Source organism: Vidua chalybeata, chromosome 7 (assembly GCF_026979565.1).
Source record: "Vidua chalybeata isolate OUT-0048 chromosome 7, bVidCha1 merged haplotype, whole genome shotgun sequence".
NCBI lineage: Eukaryota > Metazoa > Chordata > Aves > Passeriformes > Viduidae > Vidua > Vidua chalybeata.
This window is the reverse complement of record NC_071536.1, coordinates 32,042,018-32,067,975: the sequence shown is the minus strand read 5'-3', so window position 1 is coordinate 32,067,975 and position 25,958 is coordinate 32,042,018. Positions and strand designations below refer to the sequence as shown.

The following is a 25,958-nucleotide window of genomic DNA, read 5'->3' as shown; positions in this document are numbered from 1 at the left end:
GATTTTTAATTCCTTTTAAAATGAAATGAAAAACAAAATCCTTGCCTCTCAGGAAAGCACTCAAACTTTGCCTAGTTTAAAATAATGTTACATGTTTCTGTGCATAGAAGAGCATAAAAAGGGAAGTAAATAATAGAGCAGTATGGTGTGTAACAGTGAGCATTGACTATGAGATTATTTCTTGTGCTTGGCATGGGTAATGTCTTCATTTCTTTCTGCAGTGAGGCTCAAGGCATGTTGTTTCAAAGTTGGGGTGGTTCTGGAAGTCATTAAATGTGGTTCTATTACCACCTCAAACTGCACATTTCCTGTAGAGTGCTGAGGTAGAAATTAGTATTTGAGTACTCAGATTGTAGTATTTGAGCAAGTTGTGAAAATTTATGCCACCTTTTTTCATTTTGTGTAAATAACAGGGGGGGCTCTGTCATCTCTCTACAATTACTGATCCTGCTGCTTTAACCTCTTCAGAGATTGTAATCTTGGCTTCCCTCAGGTTTGTCCTCTTCTGTGACGTTTGTCCTCTTCTGTCCCCTTCTGTGACAGTACACAGATGTTCCTGAATGGCTCTGTCCATAATCATTGACTTCAGGATCAAACCAAATTTGCTTAGGAGAGCTAGCACCAAAACACGTGTATTAGAGCTGGTGAGCACTTGTTGACTTCAGCAGTGTTAAAATCCTAGTGAAAAGCAGAGTGCTTTGTGGGAATACAGAAGGAGAGGATGTGGAGGGAATTAATACAGGTATAGAGAGGATGGGCATTGGGGGGTACAGTTAATAAATAGGTTAAAGCATGGCTCTGGCCTTCAGTGGGGCTGTTTGGTGGTTGGCCAGGGAATTCCTGGGAAAATCCTCTGACCATTGAGAAAGAAGCAGATTTATAACCTAAATGAAAAAGTTCAGCCAGAGTGTGACAGTGGCTGGAGGTCTCTATTGAAGAGGAAATCAGTAGGCTAAAAGTCTGAAGAGTCACAGAGAATTTTGCTTTGTGGCAGGGATACAGGACAGGGTTTTATTCCCCTCCCTTTGCAGCAAATCTCTCCCTGTGTGGTTTTTGGCTGGCCAGCTGGGCCCTGGCAGAGGGATATGTGTCCTCCAGAATGGCAGGAGGCTGTGGAGCAGAGGGTCTGTCATTAAAAGCCCATCTGGGGGATTGTGGCCAGCCCTGGAGGAATGTCCCACAGGTCCTGCTGAGCCACTGGGGCTTCCAGCAGGTGCCTGAGTTGTCCTCCTGGCCCAGGGAATGGGGCTGAGCCTCTGTCCTGCCAAGGGCTGGCGAGCCCCAGCCTGAAGTAATTTCTAAACCCTGCTGAGCTCCAGCTCCAGTTCCCTCTCCATCATTGTCCTGTCCTTAGAAATCCAGGCTGCTTGTTTGTCTGGGGTAACTCAGCTGATTAAATACATGTCAGTGGAAATGGGCTGACTGAAACCAGCCATCTGGCTGCCTGTTTAAAGTCTTAAATTACTGCTTGGTATGATGGGCATCATTTTCTAGTGGTCTTAAATGCTCTTCTTCGTTAATACTTTTGACTGTCAGTGCTTGTCTGCACTGAAAAACATTTTCCTCATAGAAGAAAAGCTGATTGGTATTGTTGCAGGTAATGCTCCAAAAATATTGCTGCTTTTAAAGAAAGTATGTCTTTGGGAAACCATGTAGAGTATGATCTGTGTATAGGGGAGAAGAGAAATTATTCCCCACCTATCTAGAAAATAAATTGTTTTCTCTATCTGTCACTTGCAACTCTGAGAAATTGGAAGCTCAGGATTTTTAAACAAAGCTGTAGTTTTTATAGGTGCATACAGAAGCACTGTCTATATGTAGGTACAGTTTTTCATAATGGTTTCACAAGATAGTGCTGGGGGAAAATACCTATTGATAGACCTCATATACCTTGAGAGTTTATCCTTTTCTATCCTTTCCTTATCTTTATCTAAGACTGGGAAAAAAGCAGCAGTATGCTAACTAAATTAATTTTGAATTTAGCATGTGGCTTTATTGCCATCTAACACACTGGGACATTGTGTTGATGCCAAGAGCTTTGCAGACAGAAGCCAGGGAAGAGCTGCTGATGTTGGCTTCACCTTTGTAAGGTAAAGGCTTTGGCTAAGGGCAAGGCAACACCTCTGTGTCTGGGTCATGCCTTCTCACCAAAAACGTTTGATGAAGGGATGAATATGTGGGTATTTTGTGCAGAAAAATATCCTAGCATTTCATTTCCATGTGAAATTAGGTGATAACAGCTTTCAGTGTCAGCTGTGAAAACTCTTTTTGTGGGATGTGCAGTAATGAGCAGGTATAATAGGGAATGATATGCAACCTAAAAGCATATGGGCTTTTTCTGCTTCACTAAAAAAATCCTTCTAGATAACCTCCAAATGGCAGATGAAACCAATTAAGACAATATCTTGTTAAGGAAAATATGTCAACATGGAAGTGTCTTAGCATATCAAAGTCTGCTGGTTCTTGCACCCTAGTGAAAAAGGAGAAGCAATTCTATTTTGCTTTGGGGGCTTTTGGGGAGGAAAGTGAACCCAAACATCTCTTAGATATTGATCCCCTGAGTTCAGGGCAGCTCTGACCACCTGTATAACAACTTAGACCATTAGTAACATATATTCTGTACAGACAAGTGCTTTATGCACTCTTGTAAATCACTGTGAAAAGCCACAGGTACAATTTTGCTAATGAACCCAGGGAATGGAGGAGTTTGCTGCTGTTGTTTTTCTCTTAGATAATTGCTGGTTATTGGGGGTGGATGTTAAAGTAGGTGCTTGTTGCAGCCTCATTCTGACTCTTTTATTATTAAAATAAGGTAAAGAAATTAAGGTAAGCTTAGGTTTAATCACAAAAACCTCAAGGTACCAATGTATGATTTTTCTCTCAGCTGTTTTGATCTTATGTACTAAAGACATGGCCATGATGAGGGAGATTTACCTACAAAATGAATCACCTGTTTTATATATGTCTGTTTTAATTCCTACTCTAATAACCTGGACACTTAAAGTGTAGTTCTACTTTATGATCTCTAATATCAAAGAAATTTAAAATCAAGATTAGGGTCACTTACTTAATTGGAAATGCCCTTTATTGGATTTATTTTCTTGTTACAGCTTTTGACTGTGGGATTACAGTCTGAAATAATCAATACCTTGATTTGAAATGGAGCTTTTCCTGATTTTGTAAAAGAAGTAATCCTTGTGGTGATGCTATGTGAGCACTGTGTGATTTTTATTTTGTTTGCTGCCAAAGGTGATGTAGCTGGCTGTGGTGATGACTGTAATAAGTTATTTCAGAGCACAGTTCATTACCCAGATACAATGCATCTGCTGTGGAAAAAGGCAAAGAGCTTTATTCAAACATCAAATGATTTCAAAACATGCTCTTTTTTGCTGAAACTGGAGAAATGTGGAATTGCCTAAGTGTCTGGTTGACATTTGAACTGCTGAAAGCATTTCCATTTTAATACTTCAGACAGTTAGTATTTCTTAATATACATTTAATATGTTTGGAAATGCCTGAACACTAACACATCTAAGTTCTTATTCATCCGTATCTTTTAAATTACTTGTTTTGTTTGCTGTAAGTTGAACTTCCATTGAAGTTGATACTATTTGAGCTCTGAAAGCTGGCCTCATTCACAGAGCAGAGCTGGCTGCTGTCTTTGGGGAAAATGATTTAAAATGTCCCAAGAGGGTTTCGTTTGTCTGTGGTTTCTTGAAGGTGTTTGCTTCCCTGATTCAGGTTCTGAACAGAAAGTCTTTTTTCTTAGATTGTGCTTACTTGTAGATGACAGTACACTCTTTTGTAATAGCATTTTCAGTCACATCACAAATAACTGAAAAAGTTCTAAGTAACAGTTCTGGCCCAGCTTTTTTGAGCTGGAAGGACAGACAATACTGAGCTTTCACCTGATAATGTTTTGTCATTTAATATTCAGAGAGCAGGGCTTGAGAGGTACTGAGGCAAATTCAGGGTACCACATGTTGAGTTTTTTAACTGAGCTCAGTAAAACAACTTGAACAACACAAGTGGATTTTTGTGCCTGTTGCTATTCAGTCTCCCCTGTTTTATTCCTAGTTGTGATTTGACAGTTGTGAATTTAAACATCTTCATAAATATAGGAATACTGCCATCACCCCACTGATATGTCTGGATTTCATTTTCAGTGTTGTTAAGTGTTACACTGGTATATTATGTGGTAAAATTGTCATTGATAACTTAGTTTTTCCATCTCTACTTGAACTTGTTGGAAAGCATTTTGCATATATTGCCATATGCTGCTTCCCTGATTTAAAGTGACAGCTGTAATTTCTCTGTTGGAATTAGGCTGTGTGCAGGGCTGTGTGCTCAGTACAAACACTGCTCTTTGAGGAGCGCTCTCAGGCTGGGCTGAGCTCCCTGTAGAGCCATGTCCTTTCAAAAGCAAAGCTTTTCTTCTCCTCTTCTGGGTCTACTGAGACAGCAAAGCTTGAGTTTGAGGTTTCAGTTAATCATCTAATTTGTCAAAACATAATCAGCCAGAGGCCAGTGCCTTTGACTTTATCTAGTCTTCTTTTATAGACAGAATGATAGAAGAAACAATTATATCATTAACATGGAGCTGATTTTATTGCTATAAGGCTGCATGAATATGAATTTGTGTGTTGGGTTACTGAAGGATACTTCAAAGTGATTTTCAGCATACTGCTTATTTTCTTTCTGGCATGGTGAGATGTAGTGCAGAGAACATTGTTTTGCTTAAGGCACAGTGAAACACGTTCCTTAGTCTGGGGGAGGACAGTGGGAAGTCCAGTTTATAACTTTTTCCAGGGAAGTTTGTGTTACAGCATCACTTTAAATTAAAAAAAAAAAAAATCCTTCTTATTAGCTTTCATCTGTTTTTCTCTTCACAAAACTGTAGCTTATTCAAGTCCACAGAAATTTATACATAAGTCTGAATTTCTTTCTCTTTTGAAATCTTTGCATTCAATAAACAGGATCACATTCCTGAAACTGAAAACTAAGTGGCAATTATTGTCTGTTGGTAAATCTTTAATATGTTTGATGTAGACATTTAAGAAATGCTCTCAGAAAATAATTATTTCATCTGTCACTTGCTGAGAATCCTATTGGAAGGCACCTGCAGGGGCTGTATCAAAAGTGCTGTATCCAAAAGTGTAATCTCTCTGTTCTGATTATTTGATTTTCTGTATAATGATGTGAGAAGAAATTCTCTTGTATCTCAGGTGGGTTAGTAGAGCAGAGCAGGGATGGGTTACAACAGAAAATACTGCTTCAGGGGCCTGATCTGAGTTTCAGCTCCTTTGGCCTTAAAATGTAGACAGTTCCCAACAGAAACCTGTCCCCTGACTGAGTAGTATTTCTGGGTTTTACCAGAACAGTATTCTTGAGGGTGCAAAATGAGATTACAAGAAAAAACAAAAAGAAAACAATAAGTAAAAAAAATTACTCTTTCTGACCAGGTTTGAGCCTTTTTTGTATTTTCTCTGTGAGTGGAAGGTCATTGCAGATTTGTTAGTGATTTATATCAAAACATGTAAGTATTGAACAATTGTGAAAATGCAAAAAAAAAGTCAAGAGAAAGAGTTGTGAGCAAAGTGAGCACAGCATAAAAATCACTTTGGTCTTGTTTCTTATCCACATGGTTTTTACAAGGTATTTAAATGTTCAGTTATAACAGGGCATGAGTGACATCCAGAAGGTTATAGCATTTACAATAAATACAGCTCAGAGAGAAAAAACACATAGCAAGTGCAGCCTGTTAAGAAAACCCTAAGTCCTCATGCTGTGGGCTTTCTGCATGGATAGAAACACATCAAGCTGTGTAACACCTTCCTTTAAAAAGAGGTTACAAAGGATACCAGGAATTGTTGTGATGATCTGGGAACAAAGGAGTGGAAAACAAAGGTAAGAGGTCAACCAGTAATGAGGCAAAATCAGGTATCTTCTTTGAACTGTAACAACAAAAGTGAAAAGCTTTGTAGAGAGCAGGGAGGAAAATCTTTCCAAGCATTCTCACAAACAAATGAGAACTGGGTGTATCTCTTGGGCAGAGCCAAAGGAAAGCTAGTTATGAAGAAAGCAGTGGGATCTACAAGTTTGGTTGAGCTTAGTATCCAACACAATGAATTTGGGGTTTGTGCCTTACACCCATTTTCCTTCAGTGTTGGGTTTCATCCTTTTTTTTTTTTTTTTTTTTTTTTAGTGTAAAAATGTATTTCTGCCTTTTTATTTCCTTAAATTTACAAGAGGTGGCTTAGGGGTGTGTTTCTGGCATCTCTGGTTTACAGACCTGGTTGAATATAGTCTTCATCACTCTTTGAGAATTTGTTGATTTTCTAAAGATGGTAATTTACTACCAGGATGTGGAATCAGTACTTTGCATAACTGTTACCCACAGAATGTAAAAGTAATTTGGATTAGGACTAAGCAAATGCTTTCTGGCTCTGGTAAAAGGTTTCTGTGGAAGGAAAAGGCGCTGAGAGAAGTCACAGCAGTGTACTGACATTTCTTGCTGTTAGTTTGTGTCTGGTTATGAAAAAATGTTTCCATGATTTTCAGCTTTACGTGAAACAAGACTTCATTTTCATAGAGGACAACTGTATATATTTCAGCTAACACCCTCTCAGACAGCCTCAGGGGATAAGATGGAAGGAGTGAGAATTCTTCCGTGCTTTGATGCATTGGTTGGGAAAGTTACACTCCTGTTAAGTGTGATGCATTTTATGTTAATAAACAAAAGATCATTAACTGAAGACTGAAGTGCTGCCAATCCTGCATCTTTCATGAGCAATAAATTCTCATTAAAAACCCCTTAGGGAAATGCATGTCCTTTCAAAAGAATTTCCACAGCACATCATCTCCATGTGACATATCTCCAGAGAAAAAATTTATATGAGGAAAAGTGACTGGGGGAATTTGTTAGCTCAACTTCCAAGTCCTTTGCAAAAAGAAAACCTTGTTTGCTTGTTTCTTCCTTTGTTTTTCATTTTCCAAGGTCATCTTGTATCCAGGCTCAGTGAAAAAAATAATTCACTTCTGCTAGAAATGGCTGAAGGGGTTTGGGTCACGAACCAAAGAATTCATCATATAGCAGGAGATAGATATCTTCTGGATTCCAAATAGTTACTTAAGAAAAAAGCCCCAAAACATAAGTAAACCATACAATAAAAATGATAAAAATCTGTATGCTGTAAGGATCTGATACTGCAAACTATCCACAATGTCCCACCAAGAAACACAAGAACTGAGACTCTATCTAGTCTAGAGAAAGGCTTGACCCAGATTAAAACTGAACAGCAGACAGAGGAGAATTTGCACACTCACAAGCTGGGAGACACTGCTAAAAGCAATGGCGCTGAGGAGCAGCTTTGCTTGCCCTGACAGGAATTCTGTGCATGACCTGCAGCTGTAGGCTGGCTTGAAATCTGGAGAGCAGAGGTGCTGAACGATGTGCTCAGGGCAGGCAAGATGGGAGAGGTGCCCTTAAACAGAATGGTTCCTCTCTGATCCTTGCTCTGTTTCTTCTTTCTTGAATATCCATTAAAAATAATCTTTTGATAGCTCTATAGGCAGAGCTTCTCCATTCACATCTCTGCTGTTGCTTTCAGTGTCACCAAGTCACAGAAATAAAAACCTGACTCATCTAGAAGCAACATCTGCTTCAGCAGCACCTTCCTTGTGTTGGTGGCTGATGTGTCGCCAGGCCCATGTCAGCTCTACTAGCAGCCCAATGTCACCAGCTTTGGTGCAGCCAGCAAAGAGAGCAGATGTTTTTGGGGATTAGGACCAAAAAAAGCATCTTGTGGGCGTGTGAAATGAAGAGCGGCAGTTTGTGTGTGTTGGGAATAAGAGGGATTAAAAGGTGGTGACTTACACTGTTGTCTCTCTCCATGGGCCAGACTTTCATGTAGCAATGACCCTGTGCCTCTTTCTTAACCCACTCTGAACTCAACTGCACTGTCAAGCTAAACTGGGATGTTTTGAAAAACCTTATGGTCTTATCATCCCACTTAAAGAACTGGAGTTCCTGGACCATGTACTGCTGAGGGAGGATCAGGTGAATTAGTCATGTACCAGAGGGACAATTTGCTTTTCACACTCACCTGTACTGAAGAAAGTGATAAGAATAATGTGGTGGCTCTGAGGATGCCATCAAAAAGCAGATAAACACTGCAATATGTTCTGATTAGAAAAGTGCAAACTGTAGGCCTTGTGCTGTGAAAGGATTCTCAGGAAGAAATTTGGTACCATTTAAGGGATTTGATTAAACATGCTTTCATTAGTGTAAAATATTTTTTAAAAGTAGCACCTGAGAAAAAGAGCGAGTAGTCATTCCCTTAGAAAAGCATGGGGATCTCTGTGCAACAGCTGCCTATGTTGTGATGTAAAGTTTTCTTTTGCTGAATTAATATTCCATACTGACTTTTATTAGTCCTTTCCTTCTTTTTTTTTTTCCTTTTTGAATGCTGAGGTTTACAGTGATGATAATTCTTTGAGAACTTGGCAGATTGCCTGATTGTACCAGTTCCCACTGTATGCTTCTTGGATTGCAATTTATTGGCAGAAATAATACAGCATTAAATATAAATATTACTATTTATGTAACATTAAAATTGATAAATCAGTCACTTATGTAAAAAAATTCCAAACTACAGCAGTGTGAATTTGTCAAATTGCTTCTGCTCTATACTTTAAGGCGTGTATTTCAGAACAGAAACAATCAGGTTTATAGTTAATGTAACACTTTTAATAATAACAAATTTTGTGTGATGGATCCAGTGCCCATTTATTTTTAGCAGTGAATTTTAGTAGTTTTGCTGGGATATACTGACTCAAAAGGTTTAAACAAGGGAGCAAATCCGTGCAGAATTTGGCCCTGCTAAAACCTTAACTTTACTTTCTGGTACATGCATGGTTTACATAATGCATGGACTATTTAATTTATAATGTGAAAACTTGTACTTTACATGTATTTCAGAGCTCAGTATTCTGGTACTGTTTACTTGGTGTTTTTTGGCACTTGGGTTTTGATGTTTCATACTTGAGGAGGTTGCATTCAAATTGATAGTCAGGTGTAACTCCCCTGCCTGCTGCAATTTACTGCTCTGTGTTTGGGCTGTTTATTAAAAGAAGTCTGTATCTCTCACTACTCTCTGCAGACTCTAGAGATGGTTAAAAAATGTAGGATTTTCCCTTCATTTTTGTCCTTCTAGAAAAAAGTCATTTTCATCTTTGGTCTGGAATCTCAGACCAAAAGAAAGGCTTCAGAGGAATATATCTAAAAAAAGAATTGCAGTTGAATGCATAATCTCATGAATAATGGTCATAAAGTGAGATGTTCCAGGAGATTTGTAAAATGATTGCTTGGTATAATTCATAATTATCTCAATGATTTGGCATTGAATCACACCGACATTAATCTTTTATCCTCCAACTGAATATGTGCATAATGGGGGGGAAAAATCACTTCTTTTTTCCTATTTTATTCTTAGTCAAGAAACTGCATTGATTGTGATGGTTGATACCACCCCCATGTCTTGCTTGGTGGCTCTATTTCTTATCATTCTAATTATTTTGCAGTAGCTAATGAAAGTTATTTATAGAGCTTTTGCTCTTCACTTGATGGTTTTTCTGCAGTAGCAAGGTTAAAAACCATTTCAGTGTTCAAAAGAAAAAAATCCCAAAATTTTAGACTTTGGGTCTAGACCTCCTTCACTATGTTTTTTTTGCCTAAATAGGTACAAAATTTAAAAGGTGGAGTATTGTGGAGTCAGTGCTACCAATAGAAGAAGACACCCCAACATTAATAAATAGATAAATAGATATATTTATGGATAAATAGATATATTTAAAATATTGTCTGAAACACCAATCAGTCATTAACGTTTGCTGCCTTGTACTCATAATTTCAGTAACAATTAAATAATAAAATAACAATTAAATAATAAAATACTTGTACTCATAATTTCAATAACAATTAAATAATAAAATAACAATTAAATAATAAAAATTGCCATGTGAGAGAGGATGCTTGTGTTAAAAATGCATTGCTGCCCATTCCCATGCTCATGCTCAGAGGAGGGGAATTTCCCTGCTCAGGTGCCATACTGGGAGAGTAATTTGTCATGGAAACAATTTGGGAATAATCTGCCATGGACTCCTGATAACCTTTCCTTTCTAATTTCTTTGCCATAACTGCCCCACTTTTTAGCCAAAGATAATGTTTTTGCTTTTATAACAAAGGCTCTGCCCTCATGATGTTCCTCTCTTTGCCTCCTTTCTGATCTGTTCTCCCGTGATTTCTTCCATGACATTTCTTTCGTATTTGGCGTCGTTTGGATGCTTCTGGAAGGTAACTAGATGGTTGTCTTTGAACTTCTTCAGATTAATGTTCATGAAAATCCACTGGAAATTGGTGACGAACCCATGAGGATTGCTGATCCTTATTTTAGATTAGTTATAATTTTCTTTTTCCTTGCTGTTAGTGTCACCCAAAGAAAATACAGTTTAAGTAAGTTACTACCTGTTTCACTTGTCCTGATTTGGCAGAATCATGTCTTATAGAAGAGAAATTTAATGTAAATTGTATTTTCTGTAGGCTTATCTTTTATTACCAATAAGTTAGCAGTGAATAGGAGCTGCTCCTTGCTGGTGGCTCATCCTATCTTTCCTGCTTCTGCCTGACAGCATTAGTACTTCCATTATTGTAACTCCAGTCCTTGCGATTATTGTAAAAGCAGTTAAATAAAGCCCGTACTTCGCTCAGCTTTAAATTTGCAATGAATATCTTTTTGTTGGGGATGACTCCTTTATTGGCAGACCTGGCTAAGGCACCGAGGCTCTGGAGCCCAGTTCCACAATGCTCTGACATTTAGGGAGCGGCGAGCGCCGTCGCTGTAGGTGACGGTCGGGGAAGGAGCCTCGCCGAGCGCCGCGCCCGCAATCGGAGCTGAAAGAGGCGTGGGAGTTCACTGCAGCCATTCCACCCTCGGCTCTTCCCCTGTCAGATCTCATCCATCCCACGGGGTCAGGCCTGGTCAGCACTCGGATGGGAAACCTCCCTGGAAAAGCAAGAGCTGAGGGAAGCTGGGCACAAACTGTGTCTTTCTGCACAAAGTAGCACCCTGCCCCTGGGTCAGTTGTTAGCACTGTGCTTTGTTTAATCTGTGTTGGATGGGGTTTAGTTGTGGTTCTTTCTGGTTCATTGGAAAAACAATGCTGTGGCTACAAATAATGATATAAGGGGGGAAAAGTTAAGGAGAAGTAATTTTGATAGGTAGTAGACAAGGACTGGTTCCAAGGCACAAGGAGGTTTCGGAGGCCTTGCAAATTTGGGTTATAAATCTCTCTCAGTCTTCTGTTTGCTTTTTATCCATGAGAACAAAGTATTTATTAACCTTGTGAATTTCACAGCAATAGTGTAGAGTGGAAACTTGGTTGGGATTTCTCTGCTCCAAAACAGCCTCCAGAAGGCATGGAAGGACTCACTGGAATATGGCTTGGCCACTGTGCTTGGTCACAGTCACCAACAATAAAACAAATGTTCATTGTATTTTCAAAGCTTGACATTGTCAGTGGTGATTTTATGGGTTTTCAAATAGTGAAAGTTATAAAATGACAAGGAGAGGTGGGCTTCACTTTGTGGTACAGGACTGATGGCTTCTAATGAAATTGCTTCAGAGTGAAAAATTCCAAGACAGGACGAAACATGAAGAAAACACATTCCTGTTCTTGAATTAAAAAAAATGGGCAAAGAAATAAATTAGTAACTTGGGAACTTCATACCTATTGGATTTTGTTGTGCAGAGGAACTGGAAAAGTTTGAAAAACAGGAAAAGGAAAAGTTTGAAATCTTTGTCAATGTTGACACTTGTCGAAAATGTAAGAGCGTGCTGGAAGGTTGTGGGGCTGATCAGGACAGGAAAGAACAGTGTCAGGGTGGAAGGAGCCAGGGGATCATGGGGCTTAAGGTTTACTGAAGTATTAATTTTTTCAGATGATGTTCCTAAGATATTTTCCATTATTTTTGAGACTTGACTGTGTTCTTCATTAAAGATAAAATTACATTTTGTCATTAAAACAGTACTTAATTACTATTTACCACTGAAAATACATCCTGGTCCTGTATAGTTTAGGTCTTGGCAAATGGATATATTTCAGCACAATTTTACTTTATTCAGAAGCTAATTTAAGTAATATCTTTCTTTGTTAGATGGAGATGCAAAGCCCTATATCTGGCAGTTTCTGAATCTGAGGTTTCCAAATGAAAATGAAGATCAATGTTTGGGAAGCTAAAGTACACTGCTAGAGTTTTTGGGTTTATTGTATCAATGTACAGTAGCAATACAAAATGAACAACTGAGAAAAATGGAGCCTTTCATGGACCCAGTGTAGCTTTTATTGTGGCGCTTGGTCTGAGGAGATGTTACTTGTTCAGAACTAGGGGTTTGTGCCTGAATTGACTTCCCTGCCTCTGTCCTGGTGGATGGGGAGAAGCTGGAGCAGTGCAGCTCTGTGGTGGAGCCCTGAGCTGCTACTGTCACCTGATACAGAGTTCCTTTTGTCTGGCAGTTGGGTGAGTCGAACCTGGTGGGAAAGGAGAGTGAAGGAGAGATTTTAGTGTAAGGAGAGTTCCAAATTATTTAGCACGTTTGTGTTTTTCTTGGACTAAATGGGCTTTCTTCAAACTGTTGTTTTTTAGAACAAGCTACTGCAATATGTAGATATTGCAAACCTCAGTGATACTGAGATTTGAAATGTACCTTTCTTCCATGCACACACTGACTACTTTTGTGCTTGGTTCCATCTGGAAAGGATATAATTGAATCCTTGTTTGGCTTCTTTAATTATTTCTTTGCAAAGTTTTTGGCTGGGAATTTTGCCACTTACAATACAAATATTCAAACCTAGGAGCATAAACTGTGCTTTCAAAGAGCATTTTTGTAAACCTTTATCATTTGGAGGATTTTCAAAAGAGAACATGAGACCTCCTCAATGAACATGTTTTAATTTTTTAAATCCCCAGAGAAGATTTTGTTTCCTTGCAGGTTGGCTGTAGTTGCTAATTAACCTTGTTAATTAAACATGCTATAGGGATGAAACATGCTTGATTAAAAATAAATAAAAGCATATAGCAACAAAGTGATGCTACTGTTTTTTCTTATTTAAAAGCTAAGATTAAAAAACGAGATTAACTTTGAAGCTGCATGTCAAATGTTCTTTGCATTTGAAACTTCTGAAAGGCTAAGGCAGCTAAAATCTTGTGGTTTTTGCAACTCGATCATAGTAAAATGCATATTCAGTTGTAACACCATGTTAAAAATGGGGGCTGAGAGTAGTCACTGAAGGTTCTGCCTTAATCAGAACTGACTGAGATGGTGGATAATAACCTGAGGGTTTATTTGGTCATCCTTAGACATGAAGGTCCTTGTTTTTTCCTGTCATATATCTCATATGTAAACTTCCAACACTCCAAATTAGTTTTAAATGCTGTTGGCTGAGCACGTTCCTTGCCCTGCACACCGGTGTGTTTGTGTGGAGGTGACGGGGAATGGCTCACCGTGGGCGTTGGGCCAAGTGCATCCCTGGACAAAGCTCCCTGGAACGGTCTCAGGGATGCCTGTGGTCCACAGGCACGCTGAGCTTCTGCCACACGTCCTGCCAGAGGAGGAAAACCATCTGCATGGTCTGGCTGTGGCTCCACAGCTCCTTCACCTGGGGAATGCAGGTGGGAGGGCAGAAGCAGGAGTACAAAGATTGCTTGCCTCAAAGCTGACTATTTGTAGACACTGTTGGAAAAGTTGGCTCTTCTGTACCCACTATGGCACGTTTTTCCCCTCTCCTACATAATAGTCAGGTTTCTTTTTCATTTTCTGCTATTGAAAAATGGTTCTGTTCCTAACAGCAGCAATGCTATAAACCAAGTTAGAGAATGCCAGTCTTTGCTGTCCTTCACTGGGAAAATTGCTAAGAAAACCCTTTGGGAATGTCAGCCAGGATCCTCACCCAGACAGGGAAGACCTGGCATTGATGGAGGAACCTTCTTTGTGAATGGACCTTGAGTGAAATTTATTCTCATAAAATTCCAGAAATGTGTAAGTGATTCCATGTTGGAATTAACATGGAGTGAGGGAAGTAGGAGTATTCCTGATGTAGGAGACATAGCTAAATAAATCTCTTCAGACCACTGGCAGGAAGTGTATGGAGGAGTGGTTTGTGGGGAGGTTTGTTTATTCTCCCCCCACCCCCCACATATTTTTTCATAAAATATCTTTAGGCATTTGTTTTGCAATTAAAAGGTCAAAACCTCCTCAAAGGGAATACTTGCTTTTTCCACTAGAACATATTAGGGCACTGAAGCAGTGCAAAAATGCAAGGGGCTATTTTCAGCAGATGAACTAAGTCCTAAAAATAGGATTAACCAGTTTTGTAATTTGCCTGTGATAGTATCTGAGCAAGGAAGGGGGGGAGTGTTACGTGTCTTTTAGAAGATGAGTTTAGGACACCTGTGTTAAGGCTCTCGATGCTGGACTAATGCCACTTCTCAATTTTCCATAATTTTTCACATGTGCCAAAGAAGGTGGAGAACACAATCATCATTTCAACAGGGCTGTGGCTGTATCATCTTCAACTTTTCCTGGTATTCAGTGGTTTCAGCAGCATCCCTGTTTACAGATCAGGATTTTGGGAATGCCTGGTGCTAATCTGATAGCCACGATGGCTGGCTGCGTGGGAATGCTGAGGGGTGCAGCGAGCACGTGGGGTGCTCAGTGACCAGTACAGAGACTCAGCTTAAACACCACATCTTCTGCTGGAATGGAGAGGGGGTCTGGTGCAGTGACCCAGGCGTACACTGAGCTGTGCCTGAGTGACAGGAGCGCTGTCATTCCACAGGAATTAGGCAGGCACGTGCGGATTTTCCTCATCGCGAATGGTTCCTGAGAAATGGTTTAAAGGCTACTTTTTTTTCTGCAAGTTTGAGAGTGAAATACCACAGAGCAGTTAGTTTTCCATGCTGCATGAGAGTGACCCAGTCAATGATAGGAGCATTTTCAGAGCCTGGGTCCTACTTCTGCCCTGGCTTGGCACCTTTGCGAGTTTTTGGGGGATGGAGTTTCCCCAGGCCATACAATGGGAAATTATCTTTCCTTTTCTATGTATGCTAATCACTATTTTCATTTCTTTCTGACAACTTTTCAGTGTACTTGAGAATGTGTTGTCGTTGCCAAATCCTTAATTAAACAAATTACTTATTAGTTGAGTTGAGCAAAACATTTGTATAAGGATCTTATATGAAAAAAAAGCTAATTAAAAAAAATCTAATAATTCAGCAGTTGCAAAATGCATCACAATGTGTTTATATATAGAATAGATGTTTTAAATTTCAACTTTATGCATATATTTATTGATGATACAACAGCCTTCTGGCATGTGTTAATATGGTGCAGAATAAAGCTGATGTGCAGGGCTAAGGGAGAATAAATAACACAATCTCATTTGTACAGTCTGTTTCCATATCACCGGCACGATGAGCTACTTTGTTGTTTGAATGAAGCAACTGATGTTTGGATTCAGCTGATTTATTGACAGCTCTGTCAGACTGCCGCGAAATGAAATAATAACACGACCACCAAATCCTGCAGGGGAGCGCAGGGAGGAGAGCGGGGCCTGCCGGGGGTTACCCCAGCGATGTGCAGGAATGCTGCCCTGGTGGGGGAGCCAGTGGAGAATGAACTGCTATTCACAGGCTTTTCTTTCCTCAGGGAGAAGCTGTGTGTGGCTCGGCTGCAGCGGGAAGTTGCCCAGAGTAAGAGCGAAGGAGCCATGGTAAGCTGTGCCTACTCACTGCTTGGCAATTCTTGTCTTACTCAGGCACGTCTGGTCTGGCTGAAGGTGGTCACCAGAGCATCCAGGCTGGCTTGGACACAACAAAGGGTTGCCAATTTATGTGTTCATAAATGTGAGGAAACTCAAGGCTTGGCTTCCTTGGAAAAGCCATGGGAGAGAAAAGTTGCTTCCATTCGTCACTGGAATTAGAAGCAAGGCAACCACAGAAAGGCAATTTCAGATCAAAAAGCAGTAGATTTACTTGCCTGTTAAATCTTAGCTAACCACAGAAAAATGAGAGAACACGAACATGGAAGCTTAGAAAAACCCCTCAATCTGATAATTTTGTAAATCATGTAATGCTCCTTGTATCTTCATTTTTCATGTACCAATTCATGAGATTAGCCTTGTGAGCAAAAGATGAAATGGCAGATTTTTAGATGACCACAAACCTCAATTTATAGAGTGCCTTAGCTCTTCAAAACAATTTTCTTTGGGAGCCAACATGTGCTGAATGTGCTTAATTACTTAATATCTGAGGAACTGTTTCCATCTGTTAAGGAGTTTGTTTGTCCCTATCTTCAGATAAAATATCTTAAGCTTCCATGGGATAAAGCAGACTTGTTCAAAAACCTTAAAACCCAAACTATCCCTTTGAACATACATGGAAGTGCCACTGATCTGAGTTGCACAGTTGGCTGTGAAAAACTTTGGTGGTCCCAAGTTTGTTTAACTTCGTGGGGAGCAGCTGTAGCAGGTCTCTGGGGAGGGGATGCTCTGTGAACTGTGTGATGCAGGGTCCTTAAAATCCCACCTGCCTCCAGGGAGTGCCATTTATAAACCCTTAGTGATTAACACGCTGAGGTGAGGTTTGGAGGGACCCAAGTGACAGGTGGGAGGCACCAGCTGTGGGTTCATTGCTCTCACCATGTGCCCAGCTCAGCTGTGGGAGCCACTGCCCTCTCCCATCCCAACACCATCCCGATGTTCCTGCCCTTGGGGTCTGCAGCAGGGATGGGCTGGCCACAAGGAGACTTGGAAATGGGGTTTAAGCAGTTGGGAAGCCTGGCCCGTGGATAATGTGTGAGAATGGGCACGGAAGTCCTGGAGGAACTGAAGAACAAACTTTTATCAGGTAAAGTTGCAATCCAAGAGTCCGTGACTGAGATAAAACTCCTGCAGCCTCCGGGAGGATTTTTGCCTGAAGAAGAATGGCAGTTTTCAGTGTAAATAAATGTCAAAATCTGGGAAGAACTGTTTACTCTATTTGAAATATTTCCTTTATTTTTTTTTAAACTAGCACTCCCTTGGAGGCATAGCAGTAATATAATATATTGAGTGTAAAATATACTTAGTGGTATAATCCAAGACTATATGAAGTGAGCAATACTGATTAACCTTCTAGAGCTGGTAAGGCTTTTGGTATGTGCACGTTGTGGTCTCCTCTCCTGCCTGTCGGACACTTCTTATGCCTTTCACTGTGGGTTTGTGGATCACTTCTCTCTGCTAACCAGGGTGTAATTTTGTATAATTTGTTGCGAGGCCAAGTGATGTAATCCATTAGGAGCTGACAGGTAGCTCTCCGGGGGTGCACTCTTCCCCCAAGGTAAATACTGGGTAGTTTTTTCCCTCTCTTCCCTGAGGGGTAATATGCACAATTATCCTGCAACTAGAGCCGGGAGCCAGCGCGCCGTAGAGACATTGCTTTGAAGCAGTTGATGTATGGAAAGTTCTTTGTGTCTCAGAGCTCAGAGCTGGTGATTTTAATATGAAACACAGCAGTCATTAATTAACATTAATGAACTTGCGGGGCTGTGAGCAGTGTGAGAGCAGCAAGGGTCCAGGGGCTGGAGTATTTGAACCCAGGGGAGGCCAGGGATTAAGAAAGTCGTGGAGCCGCGTTCCCAGGGCGAGGAGCCGGCTGCGCATCCTGGGTTTGGAGCAAACACTCTTCAAGCGCTCGTAGCGAAATTTCGGCGAGCGATTCTGAGCCAGCAAGCCCTTGGCAAGCGGCGGGGCTCCCTCCCGAGCAGCGCTGGCTGCCAGCAGCCTGCCCGCAGGGTGCCCAGGCCATGTGCTGCTCTTTTTGGTGTGATGGACATCCCCCGGGGCCGGCAGGCTGGGCAGGGCCACCAGCCAGCCGCAGGGCGCCCGAGGGCCTGGCTGTGCTGTCACCGGCTGCGACTCGGGATCAAAGCAGTGGCATCCCCGCAGCCTCCCTGCCAGTGACAGGCCACAGCTTTATTTAATCACTAATTAGCTAATCGCCTTTACTCGCTCCTGTTTTTCTTTTTGTTTGTTGTGCTGGTTAGGTTGGCGTGGAGGTTTTCATGGAACCGGCTCCTTCATTTGGGAAGGGCGCAGGTGACAGCACATGGCACCTTTAGTGGCACCTCCAGTGCCTCGCTTGATCTCGTGGAGGGCATTTCTTGCAGTGTGAAACAAGGCAGAGAGCACAGGGAGCTGCCCTGCATCCTGGGAGCTATGCAGGGCATCACACAAGCCTTTGGCAGGCTGGCACCTCATGTAATACCCTGTCGCAGGCACATTCTTCTTTCCTTCAGGATTTTTCATAGAGGAGCACAGAGGAAAGAAAGAGAAAACAATTTCTATTTCTGCTCCTTGTTTTTCCCATGTAGAATGTGTTTGGAGAATTGTTTTCCTAGAGTGATTGCTTGATTGGATTCTGGTGAGGATTGTTTGAGCCTGATGGCCAGTCCAATCCACCCGTGTCTGGACTCTCCAGAACAGGGTCACAAGTTGTTAGTTAGTTAGATACGGTAGTTAGAGAAAGTAGGTATGTAGTTTTAGTATCTCTTTTAAATAGTATATTAATGTATTATAGCATAGTTATAATAAAGAAATTATTCAGCCTTCTGAACTGGAGTCAGTCATTTCTTCCCACCATGTTCGCCTGCATTTACAATAATACCCGCTAGCATTTTCTGCTCCTTTAAAAAAAAATTATTTGGGTTTTGCTGTCACAGATAGGGCAGGAGGGTAAGAGGTGACCACTTTATATAAAACACACTCACTGTAAGGGTGAGCAGAGTCAGGGAGCAGGGAACGTGTGCCCTGTCCCTGTGGGTGCTGGAAGGACGTGGTGCAGTGGTTTTCCCTGTCCTTCCCACTCGAGTTCACCCAGCACCCAGGAACCACTGCAAGGTGGACACGTACAGGACACCAGTGACTAATGACCACAAAGCACGTGCTGTAGAAGCTGCTGACACTGTGGTGGCTTTGCTCATGAAACGGGTCTGTGCAGCTGTAAACATCTGGTTAGTGATGATGGAAGGGATGCATACAAGGAGAGGTTTTCCTGAGGCTGAAGATCAGTCGGTGTGTGCTGTGTGGTACCAGTGTGTGGGACCAACATTGCTCCCAGAAAGAATTTGGCTTTTGATATGTCCCAGAGTTACAGTTTTCCTGACTGATTTGTTACTGGAAGGTACTGCAGAAGATGAAGTGAAGATACTTCATTTCAAGATAAATGTTTATCACCAAAACCATACAAGTAATCTTGTATTATGTTTTCTCCATAAGTTTCTATGGAAAATCTGATACCTCATATATTGGATTATGTGGATTTATGACTTACTTTAATTGTATATTAACTGAATAATTTAGGCTGAATACCTGGCAATTGCTCAAGTTTCTTTATTTTATGAACCACCATCAGTAAATATTGATTGTTCACTATCAAAATGTGGAATTACTGCAAATCCCTCCCTTGAAAGTTCCAGCAGCACTGACCCAGGATTGTTTGGCTCTTCCTGTCACTCATGGTCTTTTGTTTCATAGTGTGCATATTCACAATTTTCTTAGTCATGTCTCTTCTGACTCATCAAGGATGGCTCTTTGTAAAGGAAATTGAGATGATCAGTTCATCTGTGTACACTTCTCACTGCATTTGATAGGGACTGTGCAGGTGTCTGTATGACAGAGATCCCATTTTTAAAATAAGCAGCTTTCAAAGCAAATCACAAGTTTATTTCAAAACATACTGAAGACTGAAAATCACATTAATCATCAAAGTATTTTTTTATATCTTTGAAGTGCATGAATTTGCACCTTTGGACACAAAACATGACCAGGAAGAGTGTTCATTGTTGTGAAATTTTCTTAACAATGAACAGTGCCAACTTAGGAAAAAATGAGAAAAATGTTGCCACACTTTGACAGTATAGTTGTTGTGGCAGAATAGTGTTTTAGCAGTAGTTTAAAAGCCTAAAATGAACCAAAAGTATATACAATTACATTATGTTTTGATAACCTGAATAAATTTAATAATTACCCAAAAAAAGTTACATTTTTTATTTGATACCTTTATTTGTATCTGTGCTATACAGTTTTGTTGGTTTGTTCTTTCCATGCAAGTCCTTTAGTTCGACTCTTGTTTTCCATTAGTTCAGTGGCCTGTAACCTACATAAAAGAAATTGTACCACTCTGGCAATTTAGCTGCAAAGGTTAAAGTGGGATGCTACTGCCTTTTATATCTACATGGGCTTCACTTAGGGTGGGCCCTCGGCTCTGATTTACCATGTGTCCTGCTGCGCCTTTAAGTGATGCAAAGTGATTATCATGGGCTCTTCCTGGTACCCGTCTATTCCACACCTGCACCCTTTTGTTGGAAACACACCATGTTAAGTGAGTGTGAGCTCCCCACTGAATAGGTTTCCACCCTCCGGTAATCCTTCTGCATTAGATTGATTTATGAATGTATCAGATTCTTTGTTAGCATGTAAACCACTAATTAATTTAAAGCTCTCTGTGGAAAAATTAAAGCCCTGGTTAAGGCTTTCAACAGGCTCAGATGGTGCTAATAATGGAAAAACAAGTTATATTAATGAGTTTTGATGTGATCAGCACAATTCTTGCTTTACAAACAGTTTTTGCAGTAAAACAGTGGAGGCTGCAGGTTTTTAAATAAAGAGCGGAAGAAATAAAAAAGAAAAGGCTTAAAAAAACTCACAGAGTCAGTAACATGTCCCATTATTATAAGGAACTGAGTCACTTCTGCTTGTTATAACTTTCTCAAATGTAGTGGATTTAGATATATGTAACAGCCTCTTCAAAAACCACGGGAAGTGCAATCCACTCTTGTTGCCAGATTGAAACATAAATTGTAATCAGCTTTGAGAAGATCTGCCTCTTCTCATCAAGCGCTGCCAAACTGGAGTGTTCACATGGAGATGGATTTGTTGAAGTGCAGAAAAGGTCTTGACTGAAATTGCATTAAAGTCAGTTGAAAGTTTGACTGTGTTCTTAGCTTTCCCAAGTTACCCAGAGGTTTGTAATGTATTTTCAGTCATTTGCACTTTACTCAATTTCAGGCTTTTAGTGTGGGTGCTAGTTTTTTGGTGAGAAGAAAGAGACCATACCCCAGCTTGATGGTGCTTTGTTGAAATTATGCCTCTCCTGGGAGCTGCATTTACCTCTCCTGGTGCTCAGCTCTTCCAGGGCACTGAGACTCAGGCCACCACCCTGGCCCTGTGGTCAGCTCCACAGCTGACGTTGCTGCCCCATTAATCAGCTACAGGGTCAGTGTGCTCAGAGCCCCAGCTCCCAACATCTGCACTATGTACCAGGTTTTTAGGGAGGAGGGGAATGCTCAGGTTGCTCTCGAGCCTGGGTGTTGCAGATGGCAGCACAATGTCCTGCCACGAGCGCAGAGGTGCTCACTGTCACCGGCGTGATGAATCCTGCCATCCCCTCCGGCCCTGGGGAAGGCTGCTCTTGCAGAGGCACCCGGGTCATTTTAAAATAGAGGATATTTAGTAATAAATGAAGTGTTAAAGATGAGGTATGAAAGGCTAAATGTTCTTTCCCACCTTCTGGGTCCTTATGTTCTAGGAAAGCATCTATCTGTGCTTTAATTAGAAAGTAGCAGAGAGAGAGAGCCAAAGTAGCTGTTTTGAAATGTCTCTTTGAATATAAAATATCCTAAGCCAGAAAGAAGCAATGTGACCCTTGTGCTGCCCTCTCTGTGAAGCTGTGTATTTATGCACAGATAGCCCTGCTGTCTGGCTCCTTTTTCTGAGAAACTTCATCATACAGCCCTCATGGAAACTCAGTGACATTAGTAGCAGCTTTAGCATCAATAATGATTATTGGAATTCTTTACAAGCCTGGTTTAATGCTCCTGGACCTCATTAGTTTTTCATACTTCATTAGGCCAGATGTCCTCATTCACAACTTTGCAGTTTTATCTTCAGTGGTTTTAAAATAAAACCTTATGTACTGAGTATCTTTCATTGTTTGCTTCAAAATTGCAAACACGTGGATATTTTGAAATTCTGTATTTTAAAGGTATTATAAATTTAGGTATTCTCTATGATTTAAGTTGCTGACACTTCCAGCAGTCATTTTCCAACGAGAGCCCAATTGCTTCTGCTCAGAGCCGGCTGCCGTTTGAAGCATGGGTCGCTGTGGGGCAGGCAGTGAGTTCCAGAGCGCGGTTTATCCAGCGTGGTTTATCCAGAGCTCAGTTTACAGGTTCTAGAGCGCGGTTTATCCAGGGCTCGGTTTATCCAGGTTCCAGAGTGCGATTTATCCAGCACGGTTTATGCAGGGCTCGGTTTATCCAGGTTCCAGAGCACAGTTTATCCAGGTTCCAGAGCGCGGTTTAGCCAGGGCTCAGTTTACAGGTTCCAGAGCACGGTTTATCCAGTGCAGTTTATCCAGGGCTGGGTTTATCCAGGTTCCAGAGCGCGGTTTAGCCAGGGCTGGGTTTATCCAGGTTCCAGAGCGCGGTTTATCCAGCGGACTCCACGGTGGCGAGGGGATTCCCTGGATTGCTCCGCAGCGCGGCTGGCTCCGGCCGGGCGCTCCCCGCTCCCGCCAGGAGAGGGCGCTGCAGCCACGGGAAAGGCGCCCCTGGAATTCCCGGGCTGCGCTTGGATCTCGCCGTTCCAAAGGCAGCGATGCTCCACCCGCAGCTTCCGCCGTAATCACCGGCACGGAAAGACCAGCACTGTATCCAGAGAAGCAGAAATAAGCTTTTCCCCTTCAGCTGGACCTCACCGAAGTGGTGTCTCTCTCTTCAGCAAGTATTTAGTCAGCGTAAAAAAAAAAAAAAAAAAGTCAAACAGAATTATGTAAAAATCACTGAACACGGGAAAAAAAATACAACATCAAAATGCATTTATATAAGGTCTGAAAGTAAAGCGGAGGCAAGCTGTAGAAAGCATGTCATGTTGGCTGAACTGCCCTCCAGTAGAAATTGCCATTTATAGCTAACAAAGGCAGGGGATGTGCAAGTACAGAAAGGGCACAGGCAGTCTCTTAGCATCCACGGGTGTACGGAGTATCCGGAGTATCGCAGTGGCAGTTGGCTCCAGCGTGAAGCAAATCCTGCTTTATGACTGGAAGCAGATGGATCCTGCTTGAGGCAATACCTCACTGCCTAATGGGAGTGATGTGCCCATGCACTAATAACAGTGAATTGGAGACATTTTCATATCAAAGGTTAAGCTCTGCAATCCTGAGCTCCTCCAGGCAATGGCGGGAGTTGACTCAAGTAAGCCACACACTCGCTGGATTAATATTTTTGCAAGGGTGACCTGAATAGGGCCACCAATCTGCAGGCTGAAAAGGCAGAACATTTCTGGTCTGGTTTTAGCTTATGCAAAACAGGGATCTCAGGTAAGACTGAATTAGTCACAACATCTAAGGATGAGGAAGAGGAAAGATGAATGTGTGCACTGGGCCAACAGTTTTAATTTTATGCAAACTAGGAAGGTAAATTTATACAGATTAATAGTAGTGAAACTGCTGTAGTATACTTGGTGTTGCAACTTTGTTCTTGAAGTATATGGGGAAATTAGTGTGTTACAAGAAGTAAAAGAAGTTGATAGCTTTTTGTTGTTCTTGGTTTGTTTGTTTTATTTTTTGTTGGCCAGTAGTTAAACTATTACTGTGGAATTTATAATACCTGCAATTGCTTCTGTAAAAGGTGTGTTTCTGTTGTTAATATGGGGAACAGAGAAAAATCCATTAATTTATCTTCTTAAGACTTCTTTTTAATTTTATTTTTTAATTAAAGGTTTTGATTTTTTCCCCTGCATGAGGCAGAAAAGGTTACCAGGAGGGAGAGAAAGTTCCTGTATAAGGAAGGACAAAATTTATATATCAAGAGTCGCTCAGTTGTGCTGCTTCTATTAATTTCCCATTTATTTAAATTCATGCAGTATTCTTGCAGCTTGTTCTGTCAAGTGCTGACCCTTGGAACGAGTCAGCTCAAGCAGTGCTTTAAATTGCATGTGAGAGTACAAACTCCTTACTGCAACAAGTCTTTGTTCAGCATCCAGCCCGTGGAGTCCTGATCCATAACTGCTGCACAGCACCAAGAGAGCAGAGTAAGGTTCTGCTGGCTTGTCAGCTCCCTCTGGGCAGTGACACAACATAGCTATATATATTTTGAAAATAATCTGCTGGGGGTGAATAAAAGAGAGACAGCAGAAACTGGGAAAAACTCTTGGCCCATTTCTGACCACTGAACACTTTGCAAGTGGACAGGAAAACTACTTACAGCTCACCTGAAAAAGATTTGGACTTTATATTTTGGACAGTATTCTTTGTGCCATTAAGTCCCATAAGCTTTTTTGTTGTTTTTCTCTTGGCAGAGCGTAATCACATCTCTCTGCAACTTCTGTCCAAGATTTAAAAGAAATATTAAAATTTATTAAGGAAGTAGTGTCTTCCTGTACTAAACCTATTTAGCTTTGTACAGATTCATGTAATTCAGGCAACTGTGATTATTCCTGTCCATTCCCTCCCAAGTCCAGTTCTCATAAACTTTAATTCAGTTTTTGCTTTGTCAGGAATTTGCTTTTACATACTTTTTGTTTGTTTTGGCTCTGTGTCCACTGCATTGTGATAAGGCATCCTTTGACATTCTACGGGATCTTTCATAATGAAGATCTCATGACACAGTTTTCCAAGTCTGGAACTGGTGATCAGACTTGCTTGCATGTCCTGCAAGAGGAGACTGTCTAGACTGTGGGAATGACTGTGATGTTTGGATTGTGTTATTTCCATACCGCTTGGCATGATGCACTCTGTAGTTAGTCTGGAAATTAATGAAAGTGTCAGGCCTGGTACAGGGCCTTACCTGGCTGTGAAGTGGCTTTTCTTCCTTCTCCAAGCTACATGGAAAAGTTGTGCCTTCTGTGTAGTACCTTGCTGTGTGACTGTAAATAACCAGGTGCTTAAACGCCTTCTTCACTACATTCATTAATGGTTATGTTCTTTAACTTTGGTGTCCTGCAAGGCCTGTAATTACCTTTGCCACCTAAATCCTTTATAATCTTGGAAAATATTAAATTTCTGATCTAATTTGTAAAACAAGCTTTGCTCTGACTCTTCTGCTGTTTGTCTGTTTGCCTGTGTGGGTAGTGGACTCTTTGGGGAAGAGGCAGGGTCTTCTAAATAGTGCTGGTTGATGCTTGGATCCTGGAGTGCCATGAACAGTCACAGCCCAGGGGCTTGGAATGAATAGTGAGAGGAGATTTGGCTCAGTGTGTGCCCTTCACACCACTGTCATTGTGTAATTCCATCTTTATGATTCACATTGTGATTGGCATCCATGGTGACATTGCTTATTTAGAAATAATTTCTGAGTGTTGGGGAAAAATCATTATCTCTTGGGAACATCCTGTTCCTGGTGGTAAGTATTAAAAAGTGCCCTGTGGCAGTGGCTGGCACAGTTTTCCATTTAAGAAACTTTTTCCATGGATGTCTCTAGAGGAGCAGGTCAGAATTTCCAGGTGCTTGTTGGAAATCTTCAGTTATGTACTACTTCCTGATGTCATTCATAATTAACCACCTAAAAAGGGAAAACCTGTGATGTAGGAGATACCGTCAGAAAATACATGCACTAACTGAGAAGTTGAAAATTATTTTCATACTAGCCTTTGAGAGTTGCCAGCTCTCATAGTCTAAAGGCAGGTTTCCAGTGCTTGTATCTTCCATCAGTGGATAAGGGAAACCTGTTCACAAATAGGGGGGAGGAGATAAGTGGAAGTGAAGGTGTGAAGACTGCAAGTGATCTAACACATCAGAAGGAAGAGCTTGAGAAGGAACATGAGCAGGTGAGCAGAAATACTCTTGTGAACCGCAAGGAACAAGA

At 41.1% G+C, this 25,958-nt stretch overlaps 1 protein-coding gene across 1 annotated transcript in view; it reads left to right on the top strand.

Annotated features, from left to right (window-relative positions):
- Positions 1-25,958, top strand: part of NCKAP5 (NCK associated protein 5) — a 354,946-nt gene that overhangs the window by 141,130 nt on the left and 187,858 nt on the right. The window contains exon 4 of the mRNA XM_053948355.1: positions 15,769-15,828. Within this exon, the coding sequence (XP_053804330.1) occupies positions 15,769-15,828 (60 nt within the window). The remainder of the gene's footprint in view (positions 1-15,768; positions 15,829-25,958) is intronic.